General features: G+C 37.2%; 1 protein-coding gene across 1 annotated transcript in view; it reads left to right on the top strand.

The window, feature by feature from the left end:
- The window catches only part of SLC12A2 (solute carrier family 12 member 2), a 51,469-nt gene extending 39,232 nt beyond the window's left edge, over nucleotides 1-12,237 (top strand). Inside the window, exons 19-27 of the mRNA XM_042822970.1 lie at nucleotides 807-886; nucleotides 2,218-2,358; nucleotides 3,043-3,090; nucleotides 4,630-4,752; nucleotides 4,920-5,031; nucleotides 5,486-5,572; nucleotides 7,685-7,820; nucleotides 9,211-9,278; nucleotides 11,350-12,237. Of these exons, the coding sequence (XP_042678904.1) occupies nucleotides 807-886; nucleotides 2,218-2,358; nucleotides 3,043-3,090; nucleotides 4,630-4,752; nucleotides 4,920-5,031; nucleotides 5,486-5,572; nucleotides 7,685-7,820; nucleotides 9,211-9,278; nucleotides 11,350-11,485 (931 nt within the window). The 3' untranslated portion in view covers nucleotides 11,486-12,237. The remainder of the gene's footprint in view (nucleotides 1-806; nucleotides 887-2,217; nucleotides 2,359-3,042; nucleotides 3,091-4,629; nucleotides 4,753-4,919; nucleotides 5,032-5,485; nucleotides 5,573-7,684; nucleotides 7,821-9,210; nucleotides 9,279-11,349) is intronic.
- Nucleotides 12,238-19,887: the final 7,650 nt, after the last annotated feature.

The raw sequence follows: 19,887 nt of genomic DNA on the forward strand, positions 1-19,887 counted from the left end.
TAATGGGCGAAACTACTTAAATTTATCTCATTTTTCTTGCATTTGCTATAAAAATGTTGATACTTGAAACACGTTTCTTTAGAAGTAGTGAAACTTAATGAGAAGTGTTGAGTGAAATCTTGTAGAATTCCTCTGTGGGAAAAGCATAGGAGTTATCTGAATTAGTTGTAATGAGTTGTAATTTAAAGACTGATGAATGGATAAAGCTAACAATATGATATGATTAATTTTATATTAGATTAGTCCTAAATCTCTGGGCATTCTTTTTGTTCTTCATTTCACTTAGACTTTAATTCTGACTATTAGTCAGTCTTTTTTTCTACAATAATTAAGATTCGTTTTTTAGTTTCCAGTCTTTATAAGAGTGAGTTTCTTCCCCATCACATACAATGGAAATAAGTATCTAGTAGCTGTTCTCATTATAACTTACAACTTCATAGATTGCTTTTAATACCCAAATGTTTTGGAAGTTCGTAACTATCAGGAAGATCTCAAGATAAATCCCTTCTTTGATGCCTCACTTTGCAGCATCACTTACATTTTCCAGTTCATCTTGTCATCATCTGTGTGGAACTTGAATGGCCTGTTACTCTTTTATCATTGTTCTATATAGGACAGAGTCAGAGGAAAGGTAGTAAATAACCTTTCCGTGTGTTCCTTTGGAATTGAAACTGAAATTGTAACAAATGTATGATTTGGGAGTTTAAATGGCGACATTTAATCATTAATATTTTTCTACAGAGGGCATGTAAAGTAGACTTTCTGGGAAAGAAGAGGTAAAATGTTCTATGTTGTTTTCTTTTTAGTGATGCCTTTGACATTCAGTATGGTGTGGTTGTCATCCGCCTAAAGGAGGGTTTAGACATTTCTCACCTTCAGGGGCAAGGTAAGATTTTGTTTCCTGTCATTATTAGCTGTTACTCCTTTTAAAACCATTTTCTGAAAATACTAAATGAAGATAGTTTATCTAATTAAAAAAAAAAAAGTGAAAGAAGGCAAGACTCCCGCACCAGTCTTTTCGTAGAATAAAAGCCATTGAAATGAGTGAGCCTGAAATGTGCAATAAAAATAACCCATGTTCAGCAACAGAATTTGCTTTTCTGTGCATTTCAACTATCTGAATTTGTAAGTTGTTGCTTTCAAAGGAATTATATTTTTACTGAAATGATTTGAGGAACAAAATCGGCATTAAGTTTTTCTAGATTTGGGCTGCCTGATCAGGTAGTGTGAGTCACGTGTCTCTCCCTTCTTCAGTGCTCCCTTTGCCACTACGTACTTTAGAGACCACAACTGCAGTCTGTTGGGTTTCGAAATGTATCAGGAAAGTGTTAGTACCCACTGAGACAATAAGTTTGCTTTAACTCTGGCAGTTACCAGACAGCTCCACTGAAGCGAAGTGTGGGGAAAAAAAAAAAAAGGAGCATTTTGTTTCGGGACCTTGTGTAAAGATAAACTTCCATTTGGAATTAGAGTTTACAATCTTTTTTTGCATGTAAAATGTTTCATGAAATACATTTTTCCCCTTCTTGATTGTAAAGAAAAGGAACCTCAATGTGAGATGAAACCAGTAGTTTAACTCCACTAATATAATGGCAGAAAATGCAGTGCTTTTTTGGTGTGTTTCAAACTTAAGGCATCTTGTCAATGTTATGTTTACACTATCTGGATTTTTGTGCTTGCTGGTAACTGATACCAAAACCCAATATTTCTAAGAGGATTTTCCCCTTGTGGGGAACTTTACCTCAATGTGAAATATTTCTAGCCAGCAGTTATATTTAGCTCCCACTTTCAAATTCTATTTATGCTAGAGGTACTGTCATTATAGTGCTAAACATTTGCAAATAAAAAAACAAGCCCCATAATGTAAATGGTAATTAGTACAAAATGAAACTTGTACTTCCTCAATGTTAGGTAGCTCTGTTTGATGTTTAGCCTTTGGTAATGCATTCAGAACTCAAAATCTCTTGGAAGGAAGTAGAGACTCAAGCTCTGTTCAGAGCTCTGTTCAGAGCAGGTACCTCTTTGTACTCAGAAGCTGTTCATTTGTGGTGGAGGTTTATTTTTGTTTTTTTTTCCCTCTTTGCTATAGCATGACAGTGGCAGTGGAGTTGAGCTGTTTAGCTAAATGCAAATCATCTCAGTATAGGCACATACCTCCATCTTCTACCATCTGGGACAAGTCAGTGGTTTATAATGTGTTTCTTTGCTTTCTCAAAGAAGAGTTACTGTCATCCCAAGAAAAATCTCCGTGTTCCAAGGATGTCATAGTAAAGGTGGATTATAGCAAGAAGTCTGAGACAGACACTTCTCTAGCTTTTGTTCCATCGTCTAGTGAGAGAACTCCTGCTCTACATAAAGGTAACTAGTTAAGGTAGCTAATTGCTAGTTAGCAGTGAAATTTTGAGTTCTCATTCTTTCTCTCATTACCTCTTCAGTCCCTCTCTCCTCCTATTTTGTTGTATCTGTGAAAGAGAAGTTGTCATGGTTTTTGGGTTGCTGATGTCTAATAGCTCAAACACTTTGCTTTAGAGACTACAAGTATGTGAATCATATTTTTATGACATAAATAAAACAGATGATGGGCTGTGACCAACAGTACCTTTTTTGTTTTCTTAGTTAATTGAGTGCCAATAAAAGTTGCTTGAGAATCAGGCCTCACAGCTAGTTGTTAGTAATGTGGTTTTTAAGGCTGGTGAATTCACAGTGATGGTTTTCACCTCAGGCTTGAATATTTTATGATCTGCATGTTAACTAGCACAAATGATCCAGAATACCTGACATAACAATAACCAACCTTCCTCTTTTGCAAGTAAAACTTTGGATTGACTAAACTATTGAGAAATACAATTAAGTTACTATTATGTTCTAATACCTATTATTTTTAGGACATGATAGACCAAACTTGTGTGCTTTTCTTTGTATGAAAATTCACTTCATTTTGCATTTTTCTTTTCTTTGCTTTTTTTTATGCACTTGTACTGTTTTCATTAACATCACAAAGGATATTAACCTTTTTATTTTGTATCTTTAAAAATCTTCCAGAGGAGGACGAGGATGGAAAGACTCCAACACAACCACTGTTGAAAAAAGGCAGGCATTTTTCACCTTTTTGTTAAATCATACTTTCACATTGTTAATTTCAGTTTTCGTTTTGTACTTCATCCTACACATATATTTGAAAGACAGGAAAATATCAGCCATACAAGCTCAATTTGTTTCTTCATATTTGCTTTGGAACGTGCTTCATCTATGGGGATTAAGTGTGTTCAGGAGCCTGCTAAGTTATTTATGTCTTAGGTATTTGAGCCCTCATTTGATTTTGGGCACAGTATAAGTATTAATGATGTAGTGGAAGTGCCTCATTGGTCTATTCAGTCATCTTCTAAAGCTATAATTGTTGCTTTTTTCTGATTTGTTCAGTAGTTTGCAAAGCAAGGGATAATGCAGCCAGTCTGTGAGATTAACATCTGAAATGCTGTGAAGTAGTCATTCAAATAAACAGCATTTTCAGAGGCGAATTTTCATCTGGTTTGTTTCAGATTCTTTTAAGTGCAGGTTTTTTATCTTACCTAAGAAGCACCTTATCCTATTTGATGTTTCCTTCAGAATTTCAACATCTAGAAACCCTTGTTTTAATAACGTACTGAGATTACATTTTAAACCACAAGATGGCAGTTTGGAGGAACAGTGTGTAGTAAAGTAGGATACTAATAAGTCAGTTACAGATGTACTCTAAACTTCAGAATAAAATAAGGACTGAGGAATGTTCAAACTCCTTGTTAAAACTAGTCTCTTAACTAAGCAGAGGGAGTTAATTTGACTTTATCTTTTTAGTTGTTACTTAAAATACATTTTCATGTATTAATGTAATTGAAAAAGCCATCTTCTCAGTAAATCCAATCTCTTCATTGCAAAAAATAAACTGCTTTGTGCTTCAGGGCCTAGCACACATTAAATTACTTTTTGCAGGTGACTTTGACATCTATAGAACTAGCTTTTCTTTTGTCCACTTGAAGGAAGAAGAATTTGAGGAAAGATCAGTCCTGAGCATCAGGGCCCAAGAGAAGGGCATGGAGCTGTGTGAGGGAGGGGCAGGGAAAGGGTCTGCACCAGAGGGCGGTGGGCACGGCCCTGATCTGCTGCAGCTCAAGGAACGTTTGTGTTTGGGTGGTCATTTGTGGAGCCAGGATTTGGACTTGATGATCCTTGTGAGTCCATTCCAACTCAGGATAATCTGTGAAGAGTTGGTGTTTCCTTGTGAATTAGCGTGTCAATGAATTTCAGAGAAATATTGTCACATGCAAGAGGTAGCAACAGTGTATCGCTTAATGCCCTGAATGTGTGTGTGAAATATAATTGTCCAGGCAAACAAGCATATCAAGATCTTGCAATCCTTTGTCAAATGTCTGCTAAATGATTAAGAGATTGAAATTTTAACTACTGAAATTAGGAGTTTACAGGCTCCCTAAATGTAGATGAGTTTCTATCGATTCAGTTTAATTTTGCAGCTTGAGGGATAATAGTTTAAGTAAAAAACGTAGGGAGTCTGCAAAATATTAAGATCTTATTTGATTTTTGACATTATTAACCATAATACTTAAAAATTAACACTTTTTTTTTTTTTTCTAGATTCAAAGAGCCCATCTTCTCCTTTAAATTTGGCTGACCAAAGGCTTCTTGATGCTAGTAGTCAGTTTCAGAAGAAACAGGGCAAAAGCAATATTGATGTCTGGTGGCTCTTTGATGATGGAGGTGATGTACTTCATATTTTAAAACTGTTGAAAAGAATTATTAAAGCGAAGTGATTTAAAACTAACTCTTAATAAATACTTTTCAGATGGTACATGTACAAGCTACTGTTAAATTCTCATATGAAACTATACTTTCTGACACATTCCTAAATTCTGATCAAAATGCAGGTTTGACACTATTGATTCCATATCTTATTACAACCAAGAAAAAATGGAAAGAGTGTAAGATAAGAGTGTTCATTGGTGGAAAAATAAACAGGATTGATCATGACAGAAGAGCGTAAGTTTACCTTCAAAATTTTCATTTCAAATGCTTGAAGAATAAGTGAGACTCTTCTTAGTAGCTTTTTAAGTTGTTTTTTTATCAGAGGTGTAACCATATTCTATTTCTCCTCTCCATAAAAATGTTCCACTGCCACTAAATAGCGTTGAGCAAGTTGCTTCAAAATAAAATACTATTTCTGCAGCAGTCTGGCAGTAACATTTTCTCTAGTTTCTAACTAAAGAACTTCCTGGGAGAGCTTGAAGAGAGACTTAAAGGGAAAAGTTCTTATGTTTAAAAACACTTAGTTTGCTGTTCATTTCTTAGCAGTATGCCAGGTTTATAGCAATACTAGCCAGACAATTTCATGTTTAAGTTGCCTTTTTGAAAAAGTGTTTTTATTACCAAATACTTACCTGTTTACCCTGGGGAAAAATCTGAATATACATTAAGGCTTTTTTTTTTTGTACAGGATGGCTACCCTGCTCAGCAAGTTTCGGATAGACTTCTCAGACATTATGGTTCTTGGGGATATTAATACTAAGCCAAAGAAAGAAAAGTAAGTCTCAGAAAAACTCAGCTTGTTTTTGAGTTCTTAATCTATTTCATGAATAGAATAGAGTTGTTTCCAACATAATAAATGTGAGAAAGAAGGCAGTATGACATCTGGTGCCTTACAGAAATCTAGAAAGTAAACTAAGGAAAAACTCTTGCATCTAAGAACAGACCATTTCTTATTCTTCAGATCTCCAGCACTTAGGGCATTACATTAAACTTGAAGTTGTCCAGTTGCTAGAAATCTGGAAAAATCTTCTTTAAAAAGAGAAATACTTGCAAAAATGTAAATTCTTAGTCTTACTGGGTGCTTAGTTAAATGTAATGAAACTTCATCTTCAAATAGTCTGATCTGTTTTTCCTTTAGATTAGCTTGGATTTGTAACTTACCTAATTATGATCATGTATGTGAAAACTGATTTTCAAGATAAAAAAAAAAATACAAATTATGTGGAATATATCAAGTATCTAAAATGGTAGAGTTTTAGAGTACTCCTAGTGCTCTAGTATGTTTGTCTTGATTCTTGGGATTCCAGTACTGTAAAATGTGTAAATCAAGAGGCAGTGTATAAAAAATTGAGACTGTAGAATTTCATGCAAACATTTTTATTTCATGTGAGTGTTTAATAAGCTCTTTCTTCTGCAATCATTTTTCTTCTCTCTTTGAGAACATTCTCTACAATAAATCCAAAAGCTTATTAAAGAATCCAATTTAAGTTAACAGTATCTGTAAATTAAGTAGAAAGAATATTTATACAGTGCTGAAAACATTAGAGGTAACAGAATACTGTTAATGGGGTCTGAGTTCCAATTTGACTGCATGGATGCTTAGGTATTAGTACGTTCTGATATTACTATATATCCTAAATGGTGTTAGTGGTTTTGAACTTTCTGTACTGTAATTTTCAACCATAGAAGCTGGTAATGTCTTGTTCTTTATATTTAAAAAAAAATTGACATTTTTTTATTTCATTGGATGTAACACATACTTTTCAGTGTCCTCTGCTAAACTTTTCATTGATGTTCTGACTTCTCATGTCATAAGCTGCAGTTATTCAAAGATAAGTTACATTTCATAACATGCAGCAGCCTTACTTTACTATTGAAGTATCATAATGTGGGTGGAGAAAGTAGGATAATTGTAAATCACCCTAAAAAAGTTGGGTGCTAATGCTAATTCAGGGCCTGAATTGGTGATTGAACACCTGGTGGGAAGGCAGGGCTGACCCAGGGTAGCTCAGGTGCATGCAGTGCACCTGAGTGACTGGAAGGGGTGGATGCTGGCCTCATTTAAGGGTTGGCAGTGAAGAGGAGGGTATTTCTCCTAGGAGATCCCTGTCTATCTGAGGCCTTCCAAAGGTAAGCAGCCCTTTTCCTTAATTTCTGCTGCGTTTGGGCTCATTCTCATTCGCTGCAACCAAAGACTTTGCCACCCCGCTATTATCGCAGTTATTTCCATCCTACTGCAGCATTACAGTGATCTGCTTTGAGTAGAAATCAATATCCTTCTGGCCTTCAGAAAGCTTTCTTTTGAAGCTGTTGATACAACATCCAAGTAGTTTCAAAATGACAGCTTATATTCTTGAAAAATAAAAACTAACAAAGAGGAAACAAAATTGCACTGCTTATTTGCAGTTGAATGCCACGTTTAGGCTGTTACAGGAAGATGAAAAGAGCAGAATGAGAACAAAGCTGAAGCCCTAGTGACACTAGCATGAGACCTGATAGTAGTTTAGGGCTTTTTTGTTTGTGACCTGTAAATTCGTCTTCAAACTTAATAGTTTCTTCCAAATTCTAGCTTAGAAAGTATACAGTAACTAGTCATCAGCTTTGGAATAACCATAGTAAAATTCTTTAGCAAAACTCGTTGGTTTCTTTTAAACTGTCTAAAGCTACATTTGCACCCAGAAAACAGTGAAAGTCACTAATTGAAGTTAAACTGCAGTATCTGCTTTTACCTTAATTATGACATATATAAGTAGCTGATTCAATATTACAAGTACAGACAGTTTGCTCAGGTTTTACTTGTCAATCAAACTTTGTCTAATAGTGTGAAAGTCATTTTTGACACAGTAGTGCCATGTCTGTTTTAATGACTGTTCTCTTGATGTTACAGTATTGCAGCTTTTGAAGAAATGATAGAGCCTTTCAGACTTCATGAAGATGATAAAGAGCAAGAAGTTGCAGATAAGATGAAGGAGGATGAACCGTGGAGGATAACAGATAATGAACTTGAACTTTATAAAACAAAGGTTCTGTATTCTTCAGTATGTTGTATTAAACACCATAAAACTTTATGTTCTACTGTATTTGTGCACATAATGCCAGCTGGCTGATTATTGCTATTTTGTGTTTCTGTAGTTGCTTTCATGAGTAACTACTAGAAAGCATCTAAATCCAATGGGGGGGATCACTTATAGTTAAAAAAAAAAAAAAGTGCATTTTATGATTGTCGGCCTAAACCATTGCATTTTTTTTTTTTTTTTGTGCCAAGTCTACCCTTCAGTGATTCTTTATTTAAAAAAAAAAAAAAAAAAAAAAGCAAACACTACCTACCTAGTTGTGGTTTTAGTGGATGTTTAAAGATGTGATGGTTTTTCTCAAGTGGTCGTGCACTGTACACTCCAGAAAGATTCCTTTTCCAGAGCTTCTGTGGAGGAGACTTCAGCTGCATCTTATAACAGGATGCAGACACAGACAAGAATCTGAACACAGACTGATTAAAATTTCAGTGTTTGGAAGCTCTTAAAGATGTACCACCCATAATTTTATTTTCTGCTTCCTGAATTTTTTTCAACTTCTCTGAGGATTTGCAATAGAGAATAAATGGGAATGATAGGTCATGCTGCACTGCAAGTGTAAAAAAGCAAGGATTTAAACAGCATGTAGATACAGATTGACTGGCAGCTTATGGCAGGACCTAGTAACTGTGTATTACAAAGATACTCGAGGAAAAAACTTACTACTTTTCTTATAGATGCTTTGCTGTCCCTCATATCTTACCTGCAAAACTTTTTTAAGGAGATCATAGCAGTAACTTATCCATTTCCTCCTGATAGCTTATTTGTTACTGCAGCTAACAGGCCAGGAAGAGACTTAAGCTGAGCTGAGAACAGCAAAACTATAAGAAGTAGCTAATAATGAATGTTTTTTGCAAGTTAGTTGACAGAAAAGAGACCTGCAGATGACTGTGAGTACAAGCTAAGAAAGAAAATGGCAATAGGAAGAATGGGAGGAACATCTTCAGCAGAAGATGTTAAGAAAGAACAGAGTGATAAAAAAGGAAGTACGTTCCTAAAGATCAGGATCACTTCTGAAATGCCTCCTTGCTCTGAGTGTGCAAGATACCTTGAGAGCACAGGGGCTCTTGCTTCCAGCACCTTTGGAGGATGATACTGTTAGTAGAAAATCTGTATTGAAGTTGGCTTTTGTGGTACTTGGTTTAAGTTTTCACATTTTCTCAACCTAAGTCTTAGAGTCATAGATATTTAAGGGAAGTGAAAAGGGTGCCAAACTGAATAGAAAGTACATGCTTTCTAGAAATAATTCATACCAAAGAATTATTATAACTTACCTTTTTTGAAATGAACATTTTTTAACTTCTAGAAGATCTCTTCCTAACAAATTTCATTTTTGTTACAGACTTATCGGCAGATCAGACTAAATGAGTTGCTCAAAGAACACTCAAGTACAGCTAATGTAATTGTAATGTAAGTAAATGATTTTTACTGTTATTCTAATTCTAATTAATATAGAATTCTAATATGAACTATTAAGTATATGTAAATACAGGTTGGGAAAAATGCCAAGGCATAAGATTGAATTATAGAAATAATCAAGAAGATACCAATGCTGGAAATATTTCAGAACACTTTAGAATTATGGAGCTAGACTGCAAAAATAAGCTTTTTTGTCTTCCAAAACTCCCAAATTTTTCTTTACAGGGCTGCTCTCAATGAGCTCTTCTCCCAGTCTGTACCTGGATCTGGGATTGTCCCAACCAAGTGCAGCACCTTATACCTGTCTATCTTGAACCTCAACTTCTTTAATGAAGTTATCTGCATTGTTGAGCAGCAGGTCCATTAATACTTCACCTCTAATTGTTCTGTCCCCTACCTGGAAATTGACCTTGGCAGATGCCAGGAGTCTCCTGGGTTGCTTTATCTGACCATATTGCTTTCTGAGCAGATATCTGCATGGTTGAAGTCCTCCATCAGCATGAGAACCTGTGAATGTGATGCTTCTTGTAGTTGTAGCTGAAGCAAGACTATCACATCCACAAGCTCCCCTTGATCAGGTGACCTACAATAGACCTGACCATCAGAAGTCCATTTTGAGCTGGTCCCTAATTTAACCCACTAGCTCTCAACCTGTTCATGGTTGTTTGAGAGGCCATATTCTCTGCATTCCATCCACTTCTTAACATGAACAGCAACCCCTCTGCCTGTTGTGCCCTGCCTATAGCTTCTGAAACAGAATTTGTGAACCTCAGTACAGTGTTCCTGTGGTGTAATTTGTCCCACTGTGTTTCTGTGACAGCAGTTAAGTCAGAGGTTTCTAATTGCACCTTGGGTTCCATCTTACCTGCTTATCTTCCAAGCTATATGTGTTGGTGTAGAGGCACTAAAGCTACCTTCTTAGAGAGCCCCTCCCCTAATTTCTTTGGGACAATTATTTTTTTTTTTCCCTGCTGCTTTCTAATGTTTCGGTGTTCCCTGGCCCTTCTCTGCCACACAAGTATATCCTCTTTCTTTTCAAGTCTAGTTTAACTTCTGCTGGTCAGTGCAGTCAGCTTGCTGTCCAGAACACTGTTGCCCTACCTGGGCAGTAGGTTTTGTCCCATCCATTGTCAACATGACTAGTCTCTGGAAGGAGTCCAAGACAATAGTATCCAAAGCCGTGAGAATGGCACCATCTGCACAGCTGTTTGTTCATGGTCCATTTGCCTCCTCCTACCAGGGTCCCAGTCTCCAACTGGGATGACAGACAAGAACACTACCTGTGCTCCTTATCCCTTCAAAATCTTTCCAAGGGCCATAAAATTTCTTCCAATATTAAGTAATATCCTTGTTGCAGCCTAATGTGATCTACTTTGAAAAAGTAAGAGTGGATAGTAGTCCTCTGGCTTTATTCTACCAGATAGTTGCTTGATATCATTCATGTGGTCTCCTGGCAGACAGCAAACCTCTCTGGAGAGACTGTCTGGATGGCAAATGGCTGCCTCACTGCCTCTTGGTGAGAAATCCCCATTTACTAAAATGCTTTGCCATGTTTTGGTGGCACTGGTTCTAATACTGGTCCTTGGTTAGATTGCTTGTGGTACCACATGAAGGTAAAGTTAGAACAGGGCAAGTAGACTTAAAGTAGTTGTTTGAAGGAAAATATTATGGTGGTAGTTTGAAGGAAAATAGTATGGATATTTTGGAATGCCTGTGAGAAGGCTGCACCAATGTAGGATCATTTAAAAAAAAAAAAAAAAAAAAGCTTTTTAAAATTTTAAAATCAAGAGTAGTAGTAAGTTCTCCTAACTAAGAAGAATTCCCCATTAAGCTACTTGAATACTAAATAGTGGTAGAAGGCCAAAAGTGAGGTGTGGATAGAGCCTGTTGTTGATTAAGATAGCAGGCTCTTTAACTTACTGAATTCTGAGGGGAAAAAAAAAAAAGCAAAAACTTGCGAGGTTAGGAAATTTGTCTTAACCTCTTTGCAGAATTGTACTTTCATTGTATATGATAAATGTGTTGTTTTGGTTTGTTTGTTTTTCCCTAATGTGAACTTCAGGAGTCTGCCAGTTGCACGAAAAGGTGCAGTTTCTAGTGCACTCTACATGGCCTGGTTAGAAGCTCTTTCGAAAGATCTGCCACCAATTCTTCTTGTTCGTGGGAATCATCAGAGCGTTCTTACCTTCTATTCCTAAGATACTGCTCCTGAGACAGCTGTAAGGACATGGTACTTAAGTGCCCTGGGAAGAGTGACTGATGTGGTCTATTGATTATTAACATCACAAAGGCAAAAAGTGACTCTTCTTTCACTATTTCACTGACTTGAAAGCACACAAGGAAAGTCAATGTATTTCTAAAGTTGTGACATCTTCAGTTTTATTCTATATTTTCTGTAATTTAATCTTGCTTAATGGGGGAGGATTCCTTGTTAGACTGAAGAACAAGGCAAGCTTTTTGTTTGCTATTTGAATAGCAGCAATAAAAGTGGTTTATTTTTAATCAATGAAAGGATTATAGATTTATAAAAGCCTTTTAGCCTTGAGGTGCCTTCTGAAATTAACCAAATCTCATCCATACATCCTACTTTGTAAATTTATATAGAATGTCAAAATCTGCCTTCAACTAAGACTTTAGATCAGACTTTCTTTAGTTTTTAGTCTCTTCCATATTACAATAAAAATGAATGCTGCTTTTTAGTCTTCCATTGAGTTATTAGTTCTTAGTACTGTATGTTTTCTATTGTCAGAAAGTTTTGTTGATTTTTTTTTTTTTTTTTTTTTTTAATTATTATTACTATTATATCTGTTAGACTTTAAATAAAAGCAAGAATTGAGGCAGGTCAGTTGAACAAAGACAAATCCTTGATGTTGTCTGGACTTTGTTTTACTTTAACTGTTACAAAATTTAGCTCTGTTCCAAAATAAAACTGCTGTCAGAGAGGATCCTATTTCTCAAATTTGACATTGTGCTCTTTTTTGGCATTAGTCTGAAATACACAGCTATAAAGTTAGCTGGTGTTGGTAAAGGATGCTGTGTAAATCCATAGTTCTAGTATGAAACAATTCATCTTATGGACTAAGGCCATTCATCTCCTTAAAATTGGAAGAAAGGACCTGTCCTAGTTCCTGGCCTATTGATGTTTTGGTGTCACTTAGAACTTATTTTGAAACAAAACTCAACTTAAGGCTTAAATGGGGATAATATGAGCAACGTGATGCTATCTAACAGAAAACAGTAAACACTATCTGGAATCTTGCTATCCAAAACAAAAAAAAAAAAAGCAAAAGCTAACGTTCTCTTGCATTTCTCTATAAATGGTTAAAAGGACCACTAGTTACTAGGGGGAGATGTTTTTAGTCAATTCATTCAGTTGTCAGAAAATATACCTAGTCTTATTAAAATATACTCAGGTTTGATCATCTGCCAGGTTAGATTTTTTCCATGCATTCTACTTTATACATTTTATATGTTCAGTCAAGAAACTGCCAATCTTGTGTGCCCTCTCATTGTGTATTTTGACAACTTCATATTTTAGTCTACTATGTGAACACCTACACAAGAAATTACACTTGGGCCTTTATATGGAGGTTAGTAATGTGAGCTGTTTTTTAAATTCCTATGTATTTTGGATAGAAAGGATTGCCTAAAAACATTTCACAAGCTTTTGATATTAGTGTTGGATGTGCTAAGAGATCAGTTTACCAATGCTTCAGTGACTTTAATTTAAGGATGCACAGAAAAGTTGTATTATGCTAAATACAGGATCAAATTAAAATGTAACTGTTCCTTTTGGAGAATAAAACAATAAGTCATTGTGTGGCAACATAAAGCTTCGAGTTATGATTCAAGATAAAAATATACATGTATTCTACACAGTGCAGTATACACTGTCAATTTCTTGGTGAACTACAAAGATGTTTCCATTATTTCCATCAATTGGATTTAAGTCTATTCAATCATTTTGCCTAAACAAGAACTTGCATGTATTGCTGCTAAGTGTGAGATAACTGATGCCAGCATGAACCCAGCTTCTTACAGTAAAAATTATGGTAAGACAGTTTGCAGTAGGAGTTCTACTTCCTTCTAAGTGAGGGGTGGGTATCAAAATTAATTAATTACAGGTTTCATTATGGTTTTTGGGAAACATGAATGTCACATTGTGAGTATGGAATCATTGCCATGTTTCTTCTTGTTTTGTGGGTTTTGCTCTTTTGAACAGACAGTAAGGCATAGACTTAGTGCTGCTATCTAAAAAAAAAAAAAAAAAAAATTGTGCACAGGTACACTTATTTAAAAGGTTTTTTGCCCATTCAGGAAATCATTGCTTGTGATCTGTAACACAGAAACCAAATGAAGTGTGTGTATACATGCATATATGTGTATAAAATTATATGAAATATATCTAAATATGCATATGGGGATAGTTAGGATGATGTCTGTGAAATACTGTAGGATGCTTTTCGCATATGCACTCTCAGAAGTCCACTAACGCTAGGCATGAGGTCAACTTCCAAGAAACTTCAGTAGTTAATAGTAATTGTTAGCAACAAATGTTAGTTAGTGGCAGTCACTCCTGCTTTGATTTTGACGCCAAATTTAGTTAAGTTCCAATCGTGGTTAATTACTTGAAAAATGAAATATCACTGACACAGAAATTCATACTTTCTATAGGTTAGGTTTCTTTGTATGGATTTAGAAAGACAGCTGGAGAAAATCAATTATTTATTTGCTCACTCTGTATTTGTATTTAGGTTTCCTTTTACATACATTCTTTTTATATGCTTTTCTGACATAGCATATTTAAAAATAACTGAAAATAATTTAAAGGTTTGAGCGTTCGTGGGTAATGACCCACTTGGTTTGAAGATGTAATATTTGATACTGTACTGTAACTGTCACACACAAATGCTTTTCTAATGTTTTAATGTAACTATTGCAGTTAATACTTTGTACCATGGGGATGTCACTGCAATAAAAGGAAGTGAATTCAATACAACTGAGTTGTCTAACAAGTAGCAAATCGTGTTCATAATTTAACTGATTAACTTCTAATAGTATTTTCTGCTTATTGTATGCATCTGCTATTTCTTTTATTGTGGAATTTGCATAGGATCGTTACACAGATGTCATTCTGTTGTGCAGCATAGGCTGACAAATGCTTATTTGTGGATGAAATGCTTGCCACTGCCTAGAGAGTTGGTTCCATGCGAAAAATAATCCCAAGGCATCTCGTGACATACCAGACACTGGACTAATCAGCAGTATGTGGTATATTTAAGCTGGAATGTAACCATTTCAAAATCTGTTTCTGTTACCTATGTAATATGTGAAGGAAAAACTTCTCTCATACTGATAGCACACTGGGATACAAGGAAATGTAACTTCAAAGCACAATTAGAAACGGCACGTACATAGAGCCACTGAAGAACTGTTTAACCTTATCTATTGTGATGTCTCAGAGGATGGCTGGATGACTGCAGTTTTGAAGGTTAACCTGTAGTAATAATTTCAAACCACTTATCTATGTCCTTAATTTAGTAAATACATTTTCGTATCTATTTAAATGTAGGCCACAGGACTAAAACTTGGAGAAAGGAAAATCTTGTTTAACCTAAACTGTCATTGCCTCTAATCTGCCTTATATGCAGGTAAAGAGGTAAAGAATAAGGCATGTATTGGCTTTCTGAAGTTGATTTATGTGATGAAGAAATTATTTACATAAACATATACTAGCTGTACTCACAGGTAAACAGCTTCGCTGAAGGAAAATGGGATCAAAGCTGATTCAGCTGCTGAGCAGTGAGAACACATGATGCACAATCACAGAATGATTGGGTTGGAAGGACTGTAAGGGCTCCCCAACCCTGTGCTGTGGGCAGGGCTGCCCAAGGCTCCATCCAACCTGGCCTTGAGTGCTGCCAAGGATGGGGCAACACAGCTTCTCTGGGCAGCTGTGCCAAGCAGATGCTGAATGGAGAACAGGTGGTCTCTTGCTTCAGTACTGCTGCCTTGATTCATTTTTGGATGAAAACATCTGGATCTGGATTTTGGGGTGTTTAGCAGTGCATTATCACGTCTCTTGTTATGCTGCCTGTTGACAGCATGCAGTAGGTTTTCAGGTTTAAGACAGGTTTAGTTTCAGGTTTAGTTTGCCTGTCTTTAGAAGGGAGAGGAGCAAGGTGGTGGAAATGATCACTGTTAACTTCTGAACCAGAATGTTAAAGCAGCAGTAAATGCCTCTTAAAGCAAAAGGGGGGCGACGTTTCTGTTAAAACATAAGATGCTCTGAGCTCCTTCCCTCCAAAGAGCCATGTTCTGCCCCAAGCTCAACGGCTTCTAAATGTTCCCTAATGCACAAGATCTGTCATGAGATAGATGAACTTTGTAGTATAAGCCCTCAAAGTTCAGGGGTTGGTGTGCTTCTTAGCAGACACAAGCACTTACCAACGTAACACCAATATTTTGCTGGAAAAGTATTGACTTCAGCACCTTGCCTGTTTGTATACTCTGGTGTTTGCTAATGCATAGTGTTGTGTACTGGAAGTGTATTTTTACTGTGTTTTTGTAAAACCTTGCAAAGTATGGTACTAACAGTGCCCAATAGCATTTACATCCACGTGCAAGAGGAGGAAGGCTGCGTGTTCCCACCCCCTGGGGACTTGGAAAACTGGCTGTGGATCCAGTTCTGGTGGGGAATTTAGGGTCTGGGCACCTCTTCTCTAGTCCTTCAGTTTCCATATAATAATAAAAAATGATTATTTCAAATCTACTGATCCTGTTTGTAATGGAAGGAAAATGTTTTCTCTGACTAATTTGTGAATAATTCAAACTATAGTAACACATGGTGGCACTGTTGTCTTTCAGGTAATGAACAAAACTGCACTGTCAGACAAATACACTCAGTTTTACACTGTTCCTGTTATTCTACGGGCTAAATGACTCACTACTTTCAATAAATTTGATGTATATCACCATAATGGAACTTCTTTGCAATACGTATTTCATAATTCTGACTGAACTGGGCAAGAAGAGTAGACAAGTTGTTTATTTTTTGTTTTCCTTTTGTTGTCAAGATACTGTTTCTGTTACAAAGAATGTACCAGTCTACATGCAGGTACTGCTTGTTGATTTTGAGTAGCCTCTAGCACACAGCCACCATTTCACAAAATGAAGTGACATCCAATTTTCATAGTTATCTTCATCTGTGTTAACTAGTGAGCCAAGATAATAAAATCTCTGGTTGGAAAAGACCCTTGAAACACAGTGAGTAGTTTGACTGATGTTCAATTTCATTTCAGAGATATCTATAACATTTTCATCAGATATTGTTGCTTCATTCATAACAAGCAAGACAAATATCCATCGCCCTCTAGTAGTGTCATTCTCAAAACAACATTCCCTATTTGAAGGAGTGTGGAGGCAGAATTGTGCAACATTTGCCGCTCTCAAGCTTATTAAGCTTGAGAATATCACTCTTTTGAAATGCTTTGTGGTTAATAATAAACCTTGGGATGCCTGTCAGCAATTAATTTTGTCTCTGCAAAGCAGATGGGGAAAGGGAGTCGTAAGTGAAGGATTTCCACAGCTCTTGGGGAAAATTAGAGAGCTGAGATTAGCCTTGACGTGTCCTCACTCCTTGTTTGATCATCTGCAAATTACAAGGGTCTCAAATAATTCCTTGCTATTGCTGTTACAAATAGCACAGATTATGAATTGTAGCAAAAAAAAAAACAAAAACAAAAAAACACCCCATGCAACAAAACTACCTGAAGCAGAGGGTGGAATGTACATATAGAAGGATGTTCCTGGTAATGTGGTGTACGATGAATTTGCTGTTCTATTTATGCAGGGTATGATGAGCAGTGGGTATATATAAAAAAAAAAAACGAAAAAACAGGACAAACAGACATTAAGTGCAAAAATAAAAGCTCAAGAGTAAAGCATCATTGCTTGTTGTAAAACAGTAATTTAAGCATCAGTAACCTACAAATCATAGATCATAGTTTCTGCCAAGCAGGGCCTGCACCTCAAAGGAAATTCTGTTTTATGGAGCTGACCAACAACAGCCATTCATGTTATTAACACATGAAATCAGGGCTAACCGCAGAGCAGTGTGGGCTCCCCCATGGGATTTTGGCTAACCTCATATAGAATTACATTTTATCTTTGATTGCATGGTTGAGTGTTGCTAATTGTAAGTTTATTCTCATTAAAATCTTTGTGTATCCTTCGACTAGCAGTGGTACAAGGGCTGCTCTGAAAGTAATGCCTCCTATTTTATGATGTTGGCTCGCAGTGTCGGAGGCAGGTGTTGGTAGTACAGCAGAGTTACTTCCCACCAATATCCCACTACATGTTGTTGCTGTGGGACAGATGGCAGCAGAGGGGCAGTTTGACAGAATGGCATCTGACATAGAAGCATGCATGAAGCAGTGGTGTGTCATCGAATTCCTCCATGTGGAAACAATGGCACCCACTGATATTTATGGGTTGCTTGCTGAACTTTTATGGAGACCAAACAGTGGATGTCAGCACATATGAAGATAATTTTCGGTATTGAAATGCTTTAGCTATATTGCGTATTTTGTGTGTGGCCTGAGACAACTCTTTGTTCAGCGTGGCCAAGGCAAACCGAAAGTTTTGACACTTGTGCTCTATGTCATAAAAGTGTATTAGGAAGAAAGCACATATATTTTTAATTAAATTATGAAGAGAGAAAAAGAAAAAAAAAAGTGGGACATTCGACCATGATTTGTGAAGTCAATCAGTCAGGGGTTGCTCAGCAAGCTCTCAAAGTGTTCCTCAGGGATTTTTGATGAAATCTTATTCTTCCTGTGCTTCATCCTTGGAAACAGTTGTCCACGAATGTCTTTTTTTTTTTTTTTTTCTTTTCTTTCCCCTCTCTTCCCCCAGGATACTTACAGGAATAAGGCACGGTTGTGAAGCAGGACTTATCTCTCAGGCGAGAGAGGACTTACAAAGTCTGGTAAAGAGCCACAGTCAAATTTTTGAGTTAATATCTGATTGCAACATCATGCATTTGCAAACTGGCAGGTTTGACTGAAATTGGAATCACAAATAATAAAAAGAAGTAAGTTGATGCTTTTTTTTCAGAAATCTTAAAACCAATGTATCAACAATGCATACAATTATTTGCCGTCGCAGTTGTTATTTTCTGTTGTAGTGTATAGTTTTTAACTCAAACCAGGAGTTCTACTTTGTGTTGTTTTTTGTTTTCTTTCATTCTCTCCCACATCACTCTGGGAAGGTGTGAGCAAGCAGATCTGTAGTGCTGAACTGCAGCTGGATTAATTCACAACCATATCACACTGTTCTGCGTGCTGCTTTGTAAGCAGAACTGTAGAGTTCAGCTATAAGGATTTTAAGTGAACTGTTCTTTCAGAGATGTAATGGCGACTGCACCAACGCCCCACTAAAAGCCTCAGGGAGGGCAGCAGTGCTGGGCATGGAGAGGAGGAGACGGTGTGTCTCATGAGGGCTGTTCAAATGTGGAGGAGCCATAAGCCACCATTTCATATGGCTGCACAGTGAGGAAGCTTGTAATCTCACTGTTCTGTGCCTGATGATAAGTGCAGGGGCACCTGTTAACAGGCTGTTAACCCGGCAAGGGTGGAGCCACCACTGCTGGCTATAGAGCAGAGCTGATAAGTCACACCCTGTTAAGACTGAGGTCCCAGAACTACAAGCTAGTGCACGGGTCTCTGGCTGCAGTGAGTGCCAGAGGCTGGCACTACGATACAGTTGCCATCACAGAAATATGATGGAATGACTGACATAGCTGGAGTGCTGTAATGGATGGCTACCAACTTTTCAAAAGAGAGAGGCAGGGCAGGCGGTGGTGTAGCCCTCTGTGTTAAGGAAGAATGTGACTGTATGGGAATTAATGATGGTGATGATAAGGCTGAGAGCTTAAGGGTCAGAATAAAAGCTAAGGCCAATAAGGCTGACATTACTGTGGGAGTCTGCTACAGGGCACCCAAGCAGGATGAAGAGGTGGATAAGGTGCTTTATAGACGGTTGGGTGAGGTCTCGAGATCTCTAGCCCTTGTTCTCATGGGGGATTTCAACTTCCCAGACCTGCTGGAATTATAATACAGCAGAAAGGGAACAGTCCCAGAGGTTCCTAGAGTGTGTGGAAGATAACTTCCTGACACGGATGGTGAAGGAGCCAACAAGGGGAAGCACACTCATGGACCTGCTGTTTGTTAACAGAGAAGGTCTTGTGGGTATGTAAAGGTTGGAGGCCATCTGGGACAAAGTGATCATGTGATGATAGATTTTTCAGTCCTTCAACCATGGAGGGGAGTCAGCAGAACTGCCACCTTGAACTTCCAGAGGGCAGACTGTGGTCTCTTTCGGACCGTGGTTGAGAGAGTCCTTTGGGAGGTAGATCTGGAGGACATGGGAGACCAGGAAGGCTCAGAAAACTTGAGTAAGTTATTTTAAAGGTGCAGGAGCTGACCATGCCCAGGTCACAGAAGATGAGCCGATGGGCAAGGAGACCAGTCTGGCTGTACAGAGACTTTTTTTAGAACTCAGGAACAAAAGGAAAGTTTATGGTCTTTGGAAGAGGGGG

This window comes from Centrocercus urophasianus, unplaced genomic scaffold (assembly GCF_019232065.1).
Source record: "Centrocercus urophasianus isolate 14NV4802_14NV808 unplaced genomic scaffold, USGS_Curo_1.0 seq_21, whole genome shotgun sequence".
In the NCBI taxonomy this organism is placed as follows: Eukaryota; Metazoa; Chordata; class Aves; order Galliformes; family Phasianidae; genus Centrocercus; species Centrocercus urophasianus.